At 38.2% G+C, this 16,060-nt stretch overlaps 1 protein-coding gene across 1 annotated transcript; it reads left to right on the forward strand.

Moving 5' to 3' along the window:
• The first annotated feature begins 4,924 nt into the window (after positions 1-4,924).
• LOC149098870 (uncharacterized) lies at positions 4,925-5,323 on the forward strand. Its single transcript, XM_089278748.1, has one exon. The coding sequence runs from the start codon at positions 4,943-4,945 to the stop codon at positions 5,294-5,296; it is 354 nt and encodes a 117-aa protein (XP_089134874.1). The 5' UTR covers positions 4,925-4,942; the 3' UTR covers positions 5,297-5,323.
• Positions 5,324-16,060: the final 10,737 nt, after the last annotated feature.

The raw sequence follows: 16,060 nt of genomic DNA on the forward strand, positions 1-16,060 counted from the left end.
AATTTGACATAGGAAATTTTTAAAAATACAGAACATGCAGTGAAAACGATTTACGGCGAATTACGAAAATCGTCTATGTCAAAATTTTATTAGAAAAGTGTTGACAGAAGGGATTTAATGTCAATTCGTAGTGGGCAAATGATGAAAAAAAAATCTAACGACTAGATTTTTTTTAAATAAACAAAAACCATTTTTTTAAACCTTGCTTTTAACCAGCCCCATTACCATGGCAACAGCACACACCTCAGCCAAAATGCGACAATAAACCTTTCTGTGGTTAACCTTGACTCTTGCAAAAAACAGGCGCCAAAGCATAAATAGTCTAAAAGGTCCTAAACGTAATGGTGAATTGGGTATAGGCACTTGAAAACTGTGTTCGGCCACCTTAAAAGGCGTGTGACATGCCATTGCGTGACGTACAAACAATACATGTACTTAACATGCTAGCACGGGATTTGGTAATTTGGCTCGCTTCGGCCACTAATATGGTTAGAATTCACTTGTTTACCAGCTCCCTTGTACGTTATAGAAGGATAGAAGCTAAGAAATGTTTGATACTGCCAAGAATTGTGATGTTTCTACAAGAGCCATCCAGGTACTGTTCAGATCGGTTACTCGTGCGGTAAACACTGTTGAACGGAAGATTTAGAAGACGATTATTTTGAACAGAAAATAGGGATAAAACCCCATTTACAGCTACTGGATTTACAAGGTGAGCTTATCAGTATTGATCTTTATTTAATAGGATGCTAAGAACTATTATTTGCTTTTAATTTGAGGTTCGACAACAGAAACTCTAATTCGATTATTTGTAGTTGTTGACACCTCGAGGTAGAGATTTTTTCGAAATATGGCATGTATTTTCCGTGCAGTAATTAAAAGCCCCAAACTAATATTTATATCCTTAAAAAGAGGAACATTTCCACTAATCACGACTTTAATCTCAAATGATTCGGAGTTATACCGCATAGGAAAAACGTGTCTTGAAAAAATGCTCCAAAAGAAATTAAAACCATCAAATATTGGTGATTTTTAAACACGAGCCGTGAATTCAAAATTAGACGAAAAATCCTGGTTTTCCGCTTAAATAATTTGCCAATACCTCCCACACAAACATACAAAAAGAAAAGAGCGACTTGCTTTTGTACTTTTCAGGAGCAAAGTTCTTGTGTTGATACTCGGCGCGCTAATGTCCATCTTGTACAATTTTTTGCGAATTTTCTGGAAAACTAAAGTAGATCTAAGCAAAAAAATTATACCACGTTTATTAACTCATCATGGGGTATCTTTGAGCGAAATATGAGGGTAGTCATTTTTTGGACCATGTGCCACCTCTCACTCGGTCACGAAAAGAAAATGCTCCTAAAACGGTAAAATAAACAAAGAATAAAAGCGTAATAATTTCTGCCCTTAAAAGAAAGTGCGCATGCAATAATTGCCGTACCTCTATTATATTCAATAAACGCAGGCCATTTTTTACCATTCTGGCCGAATTTGAGTACGGTAAATTCATAATCCCACCTTTTTGTATTCTTCGACAACACATCAGGCTTGTTTGGCCTCGGTCACCACAGGTATTTTGGAGACACTTCGAAAAATGGGTCGACGAAACTCGCCTGATATGCCACCGAAGCGTAAAAATAGTGACCAAAACTGGTTAACAGATGGCGGCTTTAGACAGCTCAGAAGAAATCTGATTATCAATCACTACTACACAGCACACCGGCACATGCCGACAACTTTTGCTAATTCAAACCCCTTCTGCTTTCTCAGAGCTATTACTAGAAAACTCATTTGATAGTAACCGCATACGATATATTTTTTGTTTATGACAGATGATCTTGATGTGTCCTCGTAGAGGAAACAACAAAAGATGATTTTATCAACCATCCTCCAATCAGCGTCCTCTTGACCAGTTATAGGATTAGAAGTGATTGGGGGGGGGGGGGGGTAGGGTTGGGGGAGCTTCCTTGTTTGTCCTGGTTTTATTTCATTTTGTTTAGATCAGATTAACAATGGCAAAAATAACATTAATATGCAAAGCCTTATAGCCTGCAGCCAATTTACAATTAATTTGTCTGTCCCCAGACGTTTATTTTTTGGTTATTTTTCTTACAGCGCGCAATACCGGCTGCGAAGCGGGCGCAAAACGATTTCTTTTTCCTCAGGGCCGAGCTTTCTCAAATCCCCAGCGGTTAATAATACTTTTGCCTGGGATCTAGACGTACTTAAGGCAAAATAGAGAGTTTGTGAACAGACTAACTATTAATGGGAGACCAGACTTAAGTTTTTAAAAAAAAAAAAATTAAAAAAAAAAAAAAAAAAACAGAAAACGCTTTTGCTGAGCTTAAAACGACAAAATCAATAAGCAACAACAAAAAAGAACACCATGGTAATTCCTTTTCAAATACACTCTGAAAAAAAGCGCGCACTTAAAGCTGTACTTGTACTTCTATTCAACAAACTAAGGCCAGCTTTTTATGCGTTTGTGCTCGATTTCATGACAAATTAGCAGGGCTCAGCCAAGTTAATCTATGAACACCAAAACTATCAAGCGTATACTTAAAAGATGGAAAATGCTAGGTAAAAGTGCAAGAGGGACTGACTTTCCTCTAGTCAAAATGGCGAGTGTTGTCCATTATACCCAATGGGAGTCGAAACGTTTAGCCTTCTGGTCAACTCGAGTTATCGAAAGTTATGTTGTGAAGAGCAAAACTTAGTGGGATAAGGTTGTAGATAATTCTACAAAGAAGCATAAAAAGAAGTGCGAACTGACGACTTTTTACAAGGTGATTCGAAATGCTCAGGGAACAGTATTTGTGAGAGGGATTAGTTTATTGATGTTTTTGCTGTTGCTGCCGGGTTTTAACTTGCTTGTGTTTGTTTTGCTTGAGCTACTTAGCAGGCAAACGTCCGGTCTCCACAGTATGAAAGGATGTGATGAAATATCCTGCTGGAAGCATCTTTTTATACCGCGTACTGGGTGTATCACGACCATGTCAAAGCTTGACGTGCGATACAGCGTGGTAAAACGCTGATTTTCTTGGTTCTCGAAAGATAATTGTATAGGTTTCCAGGGGTATGCAGTCGATGACATCAATGACATCAATAAGTAGTCGATAGGTATTCGATGGGTAATCAGTTGATTAGTCATTGATTATCGCCGATGAGCAATGACCACTCGATGCGTAATCGATAGGCCACATATTTCAGTCATCGATTAGTCATTAATTGCATCGATTAGTCATTGATTGCAAATTTTGCAAGTCTGTATTTGCTGTTACTGATCTACATGTCTCGATATGCTGGTACGTTGTTAGGCCTTAAGCGTGGGCGTAATTACGTAAATAAGAAAGTCTGTTAAAAAAGACAAACCCCTAAAAGAATGAACAAAATATCGGTACAAAAAAGCTAGTAATTTGTAATATTAACACAGAATGATAGTCGATGAGTAATCGATGTGTAATCGATGAGTAATCAATAAGTCATCAATGAGTAATCAATAATATCAATGGCAAATCAGTGTCATCAATGATTAATCAATGACATCGTTAAGTAATCGATAGACCGCAAATTATTGGGCTTCGATTATTCACCGATTAGTCATTGATCATCGCCAATAATCAATGAATAATCAGTTGATTACCTATTGTTTACTCATTGATTATTCATTGATGTAATTGATCATCGATTAGACACCCCAGGTTTGCAGCATAGGGATATTTGCGCGCACAGTTTTTTTTTTATAAAAATTGTGCAAAAATATTCTGCCTCGTTGAGAGGGGGGGGGGGGGGGGGCTTGAGTAACCCATATCCTTTTAATTTTTGGCCTTAACATCTCATATCCATTGACCACTATACACAACAACATCGAACATTTTTTGAACACTTTTTTTAACATGAAGTCAATGCAGGCAGTAGCCATGTTTGAAGTTGGCCGGAAATAAGGGACGGGGTGGAGGGGGGGGGGGGTTGTAGCTTATTCTTACCTTTAACAGGGGTGAGAGCAGTAAGAAATAAGAAATCAGATCGGCGAGGTTGACGAATGAGTAAATATTGTGTTTTGTTTTATTCCCCTAAGTTTTCGGAACCAAACAACAATTTAAAGATATTGCATTTGGCCTGCCAGTATTTTTACAGGCATTGCAAGCTCACTAAAGTCTCACTTTTCCGAGACGAAAATGTGTAAAAAAAAAAAAAACAGAAGTCAAGAGTTGGAGTTGGCATGATGTAAATGGAATTTACAATTAGAATTTAAAACACTGATTGATATACTTACAGCCTCCACAACCTCCCCAAACCGGAGAAAACATTTTCTGGTAAATTCTGAATATTATTTCCTTCCAGGTGTCTGCGATAGACAAAAACAACAGTTTAAAAACAATAAATGAAAAACAGATAAATTAATAACTAACTTCAGTATCGAGTTTAAGAGTGGACATTGCGAAAACATTTTCTGGTAAATGCTGAATATCATTTTCTTTAAGGAATCTGCGATGGACAAAAAAAAAGTAAAAGAATCCCAACCGTCATGTCCTCTGGAGCAAGGGCAAAGTAAATACCTTATATCTTCTTCTTTTGGTTCAGGGCTAATTTCTGGATGGAAAATAGTTTTGATGTCTTTAGGTGGGGTGGAGTTTAGTTTGCTTGATTATCGCTGTGTTGAAATGGAACGTCCTACGCATCTCAATGCATTTTGTTTAGCTTAGAATAACACTGAAAACATGACACGGATATGCAAAGCGTTACCATAACCTGAAGCCAATTTACAATTTATGGGAAGCCAGACTTTGGAGTGAGTCCATCATAATGATTGAAAAAAGCTTTTTTCTGTCCTTGAATAATAATAATAACAATCGCAATCACAATCACAATCACAATCACAATAACAATAACAATAATAACTGTGACAGAAAAGCAAACAGCGACTATACTTTGGGACATGCCAATCCAAACCGACAAAGAGATAAAAGCAAACAGACCAGACATAGTGGTGAAAGACAAGAAGGAAAGAACCTGTCTGCTTATCGATATGTCCATCCCCACAGAAAGGAACACTTCCTTGAAAACAATGGAAAAACTCACAAAGTACAAAGATCTTGAGATTGAAATCGAGAAAACGTGGGGAATGAAAACAACAACTGTCCCAGTGATCATTGGAGCTTTTGGACTTGTCAAGAAGGGAACAGAAAACTACATCGGCAAGATCCCAGGTAATATTAGAATAACAGAGCTACAGAAGGCCGTCCTCCTTGGAACTGCTCACATACCTAGGAGGACTCTATCCATCAAGTAATCCAGCAGACTTATCACTGCCCTAGGCTCATGGATTGAGCTCGGCACCATAAGTTAAAAAAGGCAAGACTTTAAGGACTTAAAATAATAATAATAATAATAAAACACTCAAAAACAGCGTTATAATTTTTGTTAAAAAAACGTCTGAATAAAACGCGCAATAAACGCCGTACTTCTATGGAATAAACTCAGGTCTTTTCGATTTGATGATCAACCCCACCCAAATTAGCAATAAGCAAATCGGAAACCGTGTCTATTGTCCTGAGACGGTGCGACATCAAGTCACTGATCTGATATGGCTACGTTATCATGGTCACTTGGCCAAATTTAGGAAAGTAAATACCAAATCATACCTTATTTGTTATGCTTCGGCATCATAGCAGGTTTGTTAGGTTTCGATCGCCATGGTATTTTGGGGAGGCTACGAACCATGGGTCGACCAAACTCTCCTGATATGCTAACCAAAGCGTATCAGAAAGTACGATTAGTATTTACGAATAATAGTGACTAAAACTGGCAGACGGTTGGCGGCCTTAGACAGCCTAAAACAAACCAGGAACCAGTCACTTAACTAATAGCACATGCCGACAGTTTTTGCGAGTTCTACCTTCTTCTGCTGCATCAAACCGAGGTTTTGTTTTTTTATTCACTACCTGGTCGCATTTTGAACCGCTTACATGATGCAAGTGTAACAATTTCTCGTTCTCCCACAGTTCTACTTGTGTGTCTACAACACGATAGGAAATAGGAACTGTTTCCTATTTCATAAACGAATAAAATAATAAACTGACTAAAAGAGTAATTTTCTACCTTGGTTTGACCTCACTTTAATGTCCATATCAGGTAAAACTTGCCGGAGGCATTGACTACGGCCACAGCCTGCAAGGTTGAGGGCAATTTTTTTTTTTGGGGGGGGGGGGGGGGCTTTGTTTTGGAATTTAGTGATCAAAATCGGCAAAGAACATTTTCATTTTTTCATTTTTGAAAAACTGCCAAAGAAAATATCCAAAAAGTATTAAAATGCCGGAAATACACAAAGAAAAGAAAAAGCCATTCAATTGCCCCCGTATACTCAAGAAGGCATTTGAAAGCGAACAAAACATTTCTCTCGTAAGTTTCCATTTCATAGAACATCCAAGGATAACAGCCAAGGATTTTAAAATCGCAAGAAATCCTAGCAAGAAATCCTTGTTGTTTTCATGTAAAATAATTGGTTCTGGATAACAACATTTGCTTTCACTTTCGAATCTTTTATTATCCGAATCAATGCTTTTTTTTTAAATTCTGCGTTCTTTTTGTTTAAGTTTTTTTTGTTTGTTTGTTTGTTTTCTTTTTTCTTTAACTGCTTAAGAAAACAGATGAACGAGTATATTTGATATATATGCCTCAACACACATTGCACTCGCGTAAGCTAGAGCGAGGAAAACACGAGTGCACTTTCTTTGTCGCAACTCGCTTTAAGTACGACGAAATTATGTTTACTTCGAATAACATTCTAAAGCAGATCGAACCCTGGGGGAACGTCGCTATATACATATTCCATGCTGATGATCATTTCTAGAACAAGCTATACACAAGCATACGCGTCGAGTTTTCTTGTCTTCTGCTTCAAATAGCTAGCATATGCATTTCCCTAAGAAACGTATATATCTCTTTAAATTTCTGCACACGCTGGTAGAAGGAGCTGTATATAGCGTGGGTTTCGTTTGTATGCGCCAGCTAAACATTCATGTCGCACGGGTTCTCTTGCGGCTTGGCTTACACTTCACAGGTTTACTCGCATGTTTGTGTTTGGCGTGCGTGCGTAGTTTTATTGATGTAAAAATGTTGTTTTCAGGACGAGGCTGAATACTTTTACTTTTCTGCCGATTTTATGCTGAAAATATTATTGTGAATATTCTTAGAAAGAAAAGGGTCCTCATCGGCTATTAGAGTGCTCAGTAGTTAGACTTAGCAATATATAACAGTAGAAGTAAAGAGCTGGATGAGTTGGTCCAAGGCATTTACTTGCTACACAGAGTTGCCTGATGATTGTTTCGGAAAAAGGATGAAACTCTGAGTAGCAAGTAAATATCTTAGACCAACTAATCTTGCTCTTTACTTCTATTGTTTTATATATGCTCTTAGATATAAAATGGAATATGGTGAAACAACGTCAGATTATCTGTCCTATCATGACTTTCATATCGTTGAGTTTTGGAGCAAAACCGCAGGTAATAGAGACTGATATGACACACATAAATGTGTAGAAATGTTATTAACCACGAACATACGGCTGGTGCTGTTTTGGTAGCGTTTTTGGCTAGTTTTGACGTTTAGCGGAAGGCTTTTCATTCGGTTTGATTGAAACATAATTTTGTATTTTATTACACGACTAAATTAGTTCAAAGTTAAATAACAAAAATCAACCAATCAGGTGTTGCTTTATTGCCGGTCCAATATCCTCCCAATACTGGACCGGGAAATGTCCCGAATGGTCCCGCACGACTGACATTTTCTGGTAGTTTTATGGCTTACGTTTCAGAAAGGACTTGCTTTCAGATAGCAGATTCCTTATCTTTTTCATTTAACTCTCCAGCTTTCCCTTTTGCTTTGTTTAGCATAACACACAAGTTTTCTTCTGCTCAGCTCCCAATCACAATTGCGCCCTTGATCGGTACGTGTTCGAAACAATTCTTTTTTTTTTCGCTCCTGTAATAAATATCGTATTAGCCATAGTTCCTCAGACCGTACTTGGAGGATATTGGCCTTCGGTCTGACCTTGCTGCGCTCGGTCTGTATCTTCAAGACCTCGGGGCGATATTCTCCCAGTGCAGAACTCGCGCTTGGTTAATAAGACATATACGTTACAAATTTTCAACACAAAATTATATTTTCAATATCTTAGCCTCGGGTTTATTCTCATAACATTCCTAAAATTTCGTAAATTTCAGCTACGATATTCTTGAATCACTGCACTTGTATCACTTTTCAATACGCTTCATAGAAGGAGGTATACATTGCATGGGCACCTTATTTGTTTGCATAAGGTGTAGTTTTATTTATATTTATATTTTATTTATTCATTAAAGTTGCCCAAATGGTGCAAATGTTTGCAAAAGTTCCAAAAGCGTTGCTTATATGTTTGAAATAACAAGGCAAAAACAAATACTCTGATTAAATTTCGAGGTGGTTCACAGCACATTAAGACGCTAAAATGAAGAATGAGGGCTAAAAATGCATGAAAAATAATCCCGCCGGAAACAAAGCAAGACCGTCAGCGAACAATTTTGTTGAAAGTTTGAGCAAAGGCGAGACAGTGTTTCGAATTCTAAAAAAAAACAAAGAAAAAAACGAATTAAACCAAGCATGGCAGGTCAGTTCACTTAGAAACGACCACAAGGTGATGAATATGTGGGTTGAACGGCTCGATACGACGGCAGCAGCTGGAAACCTGACTGGCGACAAAAACAAAGTTGACTTGTAGGAATACATGTAGAAGTAAAAAAAGAAATTAAAGGGGTATATAGGGGCCAGCTGACGAGAAAGGGGACCACGGGATACGCGATACGACGAGGTTACCTTTCTGGACAACGACTAACAACGACGCAGGAGAAAATTCTAAAGTAACCCACGCGACGAAACGAAAACAAGACAAAAAATAAAAGACACTTCTTTCTTTGGATCGTATTTTGGGCGCAAATAACCCAGAAAAAAGAATTCCACATCCAATATACTTTCGTGCACTCAACGGTCTCATTTCCTAGCGTGCCATATTTCTTCGGTGTTAATCAGGTAATCACTATCTTACCTTTCGGTATGAATAGTAAAGAGATTCGAATATAGTGGCTTTACCTACAGTCTAACTAAATGACAACAACAACAAGAAGGAAGTCTGTTAGTACCAAGCTTTTCGACCAGAAAAGGTCAACTCAAATACAAGTGAGCACAGGACTTGTGGTGGCTATCGGGATATGATTTATACCAGAAGGAGTCACTCAACCCAATCAAGAACTACTGAAATTCTAATTCCTTAGTAAATCCCGGGAAATATGAAACTGAAATAGGGACTAAAGACGAAAATTAAGCCCACAATGACTACTTATTGATGCACAAAGAAGACCCATTGATCGTTCGACCGTCCTGGTACGTCCCATTTTCCCACGTCACATCTTTAGGTTGCTGCTGCAACCCTGCAGTTAAGGCTACTAAACCTGCCTCTTTCTTTTTCCCGGGCTCCTGGATTGCCGATAAAGGCAATAGCTTTGGTAATGCCAAAACTTGTTGCAAGAAAAGCACCTAACTGAAGATCGCCCGCCACAGACATCAGGACAAATTTACCGCACAAGCAAGCCGCATTAAAAGTATGAGAAGAGCGTACCGTGGTACTTAAAAATTCTTCACACTGGCGTGCCTCGATGGCAGTATGTATCACTACAAAATTTCGTCACGAAGACAAGACTACCAGTCATTATCAGTCCAACATATTTGCCAGGCAGTCAGGTCACGAAGGCATTCTCAGTTGAAAGTTACCGCGCCATCAAGCCTGGTAATGCATATGGTAGTATCAGTACTGTTCCAGCACACAGGCAAGCCACGCAGGCATTATTCAAACAAATTTTCCCAAGGAAACCAGAGACTTGATGAGTCTCAAAGTGCTGCCTCTAGATTTCCCTGCTAGCTCAGGCTGATCATGAATGCTATGGCCGGATGTCATAAGTCCTTGAAGCCCAAATCGTCTTAACCATGCTTAGCAAAACCTCACTGTTGAAAATCTTACGTTGAAGAGGAGTAATCAAGAAATAACAAATATTTGTAAAAGAATTCGAAAGGCAGTGAACAATGAATATCAATTCAGAAATAGACATGAAATATACTCTTAGGCAATTGGCTCGGCATAATGAATGGTCTTCATTTTGAAAACTATTCTGTTTTTCTCCTGGATCCAGCAAAACTCCTCATCATATTACTAATGTTTTACCAATAAATATTCTCAACTTACCGAGTAAAATAATGACACATATCTGAGTAACAACTACTTAACATCGGAGTAAACTTTACTCAACATGAGTCGCACTCAAAATTATGTGTACCTTATACTCTTTATTTTGAGTTGAAAATGGTATTTATATTTTGAGTACGGTTACTCAAAATATTGAGTCAAAAGCCTTGAGTTTAGTCAGCCTTGAGTCTTGTCAACTCAGCGCAACAATGCGTTTCCCTTTAGTTTTTAATTATTTACTATTAACACTTTTTGCTGTACACCACGCGGTTTGTAACAACGTTTTGACTTTTCGGTGTCGTCTTGATCAGCTCCCAAATGGGCTGCCAGACATTCGCAATCCTTAAATCAATTAAATAAACACAGGCCAACGAAGAACAAGACCTTAGTAATTCCTTTTAGAAAAACACCCTAGCCTGTAAGAAAGCACGCTAAAAGCCGACTTCTACTTAAATAACTAAGGCCAACTTTGTATGCGTCTGTCCTCGATTTGATGATAAACTGCGTCATAACATTGTCAAAGTAGCTGTGTATAAAGACACGAAAATCCTAGGTAGGAGTGCAAGTGAACCTGTTTTTTTTTTGTTGTTTTTTTTTCCGCAGAGTTTAGTAAAAAAATGATCAAAGCATTTTCTCAGTGTTTCTATCTAGTTTTCGCATAGTTCTACTAACGTCTATCATAAATGCCGTTCTCTAGCTGGTTACGCTAGTCGTTATCTATTCTGTTGTAGATAGTGAGGATTGCGAGCCTAAAAGTGTGTAGTCTGCAGTACAGGCGGGTTAGCGGGCTCTAGCACGAGACACGAGCGCGCGCGAAGCGCGAGGCGAGAAAAATCCGCCTGTAGTCACACCATTGTGTATTTTCGTCCAACCGTTCGCCTGGCGAACGGTTTTTGTTGATTGGTTGCTTTAAGCCACGTGACGTCAGACGCGAGAAAAAACAAAATGTGTTTAACTCGGGTGACAGGCGTTCACGGACTCCTACGGCTCGTGACATTTCTACATTTGTCGTATCTTGTGTTATCAGGATGTTTTTTTTTAAAGTAGAGTGGAGCCGATAGATTGTTAGAGGTCAGAGCTCTGCATATAGTTTCAGCTGCTACCTATGGCTTTGTAGAGTTTGGCAGCTCTGTAATTTGCCATGTGCCACGTAGTGTGGTTTGTCTTGCCTTATTTCTATTGCAGAAATGTATCTCTTTAATTATTCGCTCTGGAGGGACAAAGTCGGTCAGCATCACTGTTCATTACTTGCATTCTATATTGTGATGCCGTGCCCGGTTGTTAGATTAAAACTGTGTTAAGCTATATGGTTTTTCACCACGGATCATATTTAGCTTTGTCCGGCGTCGCCAGAGAGTGCCGTTCTGTGTCGTCAAAGTTATGTTCCTTCCATCCTGAATTTGTTCGAGCTTTTCGTCTCTTGAGCTCGATGTTTAGGTTTATACCTCCTTTTTTCGTTTTGGCACAACATGATTTAAATTTAGCTAAATTTAGATGTTCACGTCTGTTGACTGTTTTGCGTCATGTATACATTTGTAAATTGGTTATTTGAGACATTTTTTCGTGCCAGTAAATTGAATTGCTTTGTTCTCTGTCATTCTTTCATGCCAATCATTTCAAGGTGGCGGTAGAGCATGAACAATGGTGTGACTACAGGCGGATTTTTCTCAACTCGCGCCTCGTGCTCGTTCTCGCGCTTCGCGCGCGCTCGTGTATCGCGCTAGAGCCCGCTAATCCGCCTGTACTGCAGGCTAAAAAGTGTGCGTCTGTTAACAAAATGGCAGCCGCTTCTTTGCGTCTCCACGTGTGTGTAAAGAGGATTCAGATTACATCTTGAACAAGTAATATGCTAAAACAATTAGATTATTCTCTCTAGATCTCTATGCATGATATAGTTGACTCAGACTGCGCCCTTAAGCGATAGAAATCTCAAACTCATACTTTAAAGTAACTATGAGCCGTGTTGTACTCTTTCAAAAGTCTTCTTCCTCATGATAGTCATAGCACACAAACTGGCTTATTTTTCGAAAAAACAAACAAACAAACAAGCAAAAGAAAACAAAACGAACAAATAAATATATAATAATAATAGTAAAAACAAATTTCATTTCCCACCCTCGGTTTGGCCTGTTATGGCAAATGCTTCGTGTTCCTTTTCGAATTAAAAAAAAAATCAGGGTTTGGTGTTAAAGCGATTTAAGTAGAATTAGGCAATGTTGCAATTTCGATAGTACGCTGAACAAAATTGTTGTGGATCGACGTCTGACAACTGAAAAAGTGTGGAATTTTTACATTATTAAATTATTAAATTATTAAAATATTATAATATTAAAATAAAGTTTAACTTGAAATCAAAAAAATATTTGCGTCACTTTGCTTGTTTTATTCTTTTCTTGTAAAACGTTTTGTCAAGTGTACTCTGTATATTAGACATAGACATAGACAGTTTATTTTACTCGGACAACACACTTAGCTATGGTGATGGTGCGTCGCATTGACTTGATTAGCAGCCGAGTCTACATTACGCATCAGCTAGTTTATAGGTGCGCCAAGAAAGCAAAATAACAAAGTTAAAATGTATGTTCAATTGGTTAAAAAACACAATTGTTTTATAAATATATTAAAATTCAAACTCGGCTTAGGAGAAAAAAATAGAAATCAAGTCGAAGTTGAAGGATGAGTAGACAATTTGTTTTGTTTTATTCCCCTAAACCTAAGAGCTAAGTTAGAATTTTAAGATGTCACAATTGGCCCTTTTATATTTTAAACGTTGATCGATTCACTTTACAAGCATAACAGGCTCACTAGAGATTCACTTTTGCGAGTGGAACATCTGTGAAAAAAAAAAGACGCAGGCAAGGGTCTACTGCGCACGATTTTCCTGTCATTTGCGCGCACTTCACGAGCGCGTCTACATACACAGCATGAAGAGATGTCCTTCAAGTTAGTTTTCCCTTAAACGAGCACGTGAGCTATATTTTTTTATTACCGACGTTTAATTGGTATACAATTTATTCTCTATAACCTAAAGGTTAAAAAAATATATGTTCGGAAGGAAGAAAGATATTGTTAAAAGAGTGCACAAAACCGTTACTCTAGGATGCAAATTATTATTATTAAAAACTTCGCTTCTATCAACCGCAAAATGTAACGTGAACCGATGAAATAACACACGTGATTCAGCATAAAAGGGGTAAGATTGGCCCATCATATATATGTTTTGAGAGATTAGTGACCTTCTTTATAATTGTATTTCTTGAAAGAGTTCTGGGTAAGGAATATTCAGAGAAAGTTTTAAAAAAAATCGTTTGACAACTTTTATTTCTGAGGAATCATCTTAAAACGGTAAAATAAACAAAGAGCAAAAGCGTAATAATTTCTGTCCCTGAAAGAAAGTGCGCAAATAATCGCCGTACTTTTATTATATTTAATAAAGTCAGGCCGTTTTTTACTCTTCTGTCTTCGATTTGATGATCTACTGCACCCAGAATAGCAATCTGCCAATCAGAAGTCATATCTAATGTCCTAACCATCCTCCAACCGCCATCCTCTTGACCAGTTTTGGGGGAAGGGAGGCTGGGGTGGGGTGGGAGTTTGCTTGTTAATTACATTACGCTGGCCCGATTTTAGTTCATTTTGTTTAGATCAGAGTAACATCGGGAAAAAGAACATTGATATGCAAAGGCTTATAGCCTGCAGCTGATTTATAATTAATTTTTCTGTCAACGGACGTTTATTTTTTGGCTACCAGTTACTTTTCTTACGGCGCGCGATAGCGGCCAAGAAGCGGGCGCAAAGTCATTTCGTCATTTCGTCATTTCTCAGGACCGAGCCTAGTGTTCGAGCCTTTTCAAATCCAGAGCGGTTAATACTTTTGCTTGGGATCTAGACGAACTCAAGACAAAATAGAAAGTTTGTGGACAGACTAACAATTAATGGGAGGCCAAACTTTAAAGAAAATTCGCTTTTGCTGAGCTTAAAACCATAAAATAAATAAGCAACAACAAAAAAGAACACTATGGTAATTCCTTTTCAAATATACTCTGTAGGGAAGCGCGCACTAAAAGCTGTACTTATACTTCTATTCAACAAACTCAGGCCAGAATTTTATGCGTCCTTACATGATTTCATGACAAATTAGCAGGGCTCAGCCAAGTGGACCTATGAACACCAAAACTATCAAGATGGAAAATACTAGGAAAAAGTGCAAGAGGGACTGACTTTCCTCTAGTCAAAATGGCGAGTGTTGCCATCATACCCAATGGGTGTCGATTAGTCTAGCCTTGTGGTCAACTCGAGTTATCGGGAGTTATGTCGTGAAGAACAAAACTTAGTGGGCTAAGGTTGTAGATGACTCCACAAAGAAGCATAAAAAGAAGTGCGAACTGACGACTTATTGGAGGGTGTTTGGAAATGGTCAGGGAACAGTAGTTATTAGATGAATTAGTTTACTGTCATTGCCCTAGTGCTACTGCTGCCGGTTTTCAACTTGATTGTTTTTATTTTTGCTCAAACCACTTAGCAGGCAAACGTCTGGTCTGCAGCATATGAAAGGATGTGATGAGATGTCGCGCTGGCTGCATCTTTTTATACAGTGTACTGGGTGTATCTTGACTATGGCAAAGCTTGACTTGTGATAATGCGTCGTAAAACGCTGATGTTCTTGATTCTCGAAAGATAATTGTATTGGTATCCAGGGTTATCTAGTCGATGACATCAGTGACATCAGTGACATCAATGGGTAATCGATAGGCAATTATAATCGATGGGTAATCAGTTGATTAGTTATCGATTATTGCCTATGGGCAATGAGTAATCGATGAGTAATCGATAGGCCACTAAATTTTCAGTCATCGATTAGTCATTGATTGAGTGCATCGAATAGTCATTGATTGCAAATTTTGCAAATCTGTATTTGCTGTTACTGATCTTTATAACATAGCCTTAGCGAAGCGCGCGTTCTGATTGACTAATACGCTCGATCCATTTGCCCGTGGGTTGCACGCTGACGGCAGTTTGTTTATTTGTACTTTTTCTTATCAATTTTTTTTTAGTCGATGTTGATTGACACTGTAAAACATAATTCCTATTTTTTTCTTGTAAAATATGGGAAAATCTAATAATTCTTCCGGAGATGAGCAATATTATTCCTGTGAGCTACCAAATTTCGAGCTAAAGTTTTTTGCCGGGCCTCCACCTAAGGAATTTGCGAAGGCGAACAGGAGTTGAATCAGCTGGTTGAACAAAGGCATTCGGTACTCGGAGACGGGTCGGGCCGAAAAAACAAAAAAAAATGGGTTTTGAAAACTGGTCTGTAGCAGCCTTTCGAGGTGAGTAATGCATCGCGGAAATTTTAGAGAGAATTTTCAAGCGATTTGACGACAGTAGAGTTTAGCACGAGCTTTCATTGTAAAACTTTTCTAGCATCGAAAGCCATTTAAATGCTTTAACAAATCTCTATTTGTGAAGTCTTATATATGAAATCCTTCTGTTCCGAAAACGTTATAAAGGTAATAGTTTTTCTGAGCTTTAATAAAGGAAGTTTTCTCAAATATTGGTAGCCTCTGATGAATTATTTCAGTTCCCGGGTTTTAGGTTAGCTCGAAAACTCGTCGCTTGATCGTGAATTGAACTCTTGAAGAAACAGCCGCTCGAAGGAAAGACTGGATCATGCACAAATATAAGCTTACATTTCTGACATTTTCCTTAAGGTCACAGTCTTCTGTTTATTTATACGGTGGCCCATTAGGGACAACTTTACAAAACAGAAAAAACACAAAATAA

This window comes from Orbicella faveolata, unplaced genomic scaffold, assembly GCF_042242905.1.
Source record: "Orbicella faveolata isolate gen_17 unplaced genomic scaffold, um_ofav_v1 contig_46, whole genome shotgun sequence".
Classification (NCBI taxonomy): Eukaryota; Metazoa; Cnidaria; class Anthozoa; order Scleractinia; family Merulinidae; genus Orbicella; species Orbicella faveolata.

Excerpts from the sequence above, each read along its gene's own strand:
- LOC149098870 (XM_089278748.1), top strand. The coding sequence starts at position 4,943 with ATGCCAATCCAAACCGACAAAGAGATAAAAGCAAACAGACCAGACATA.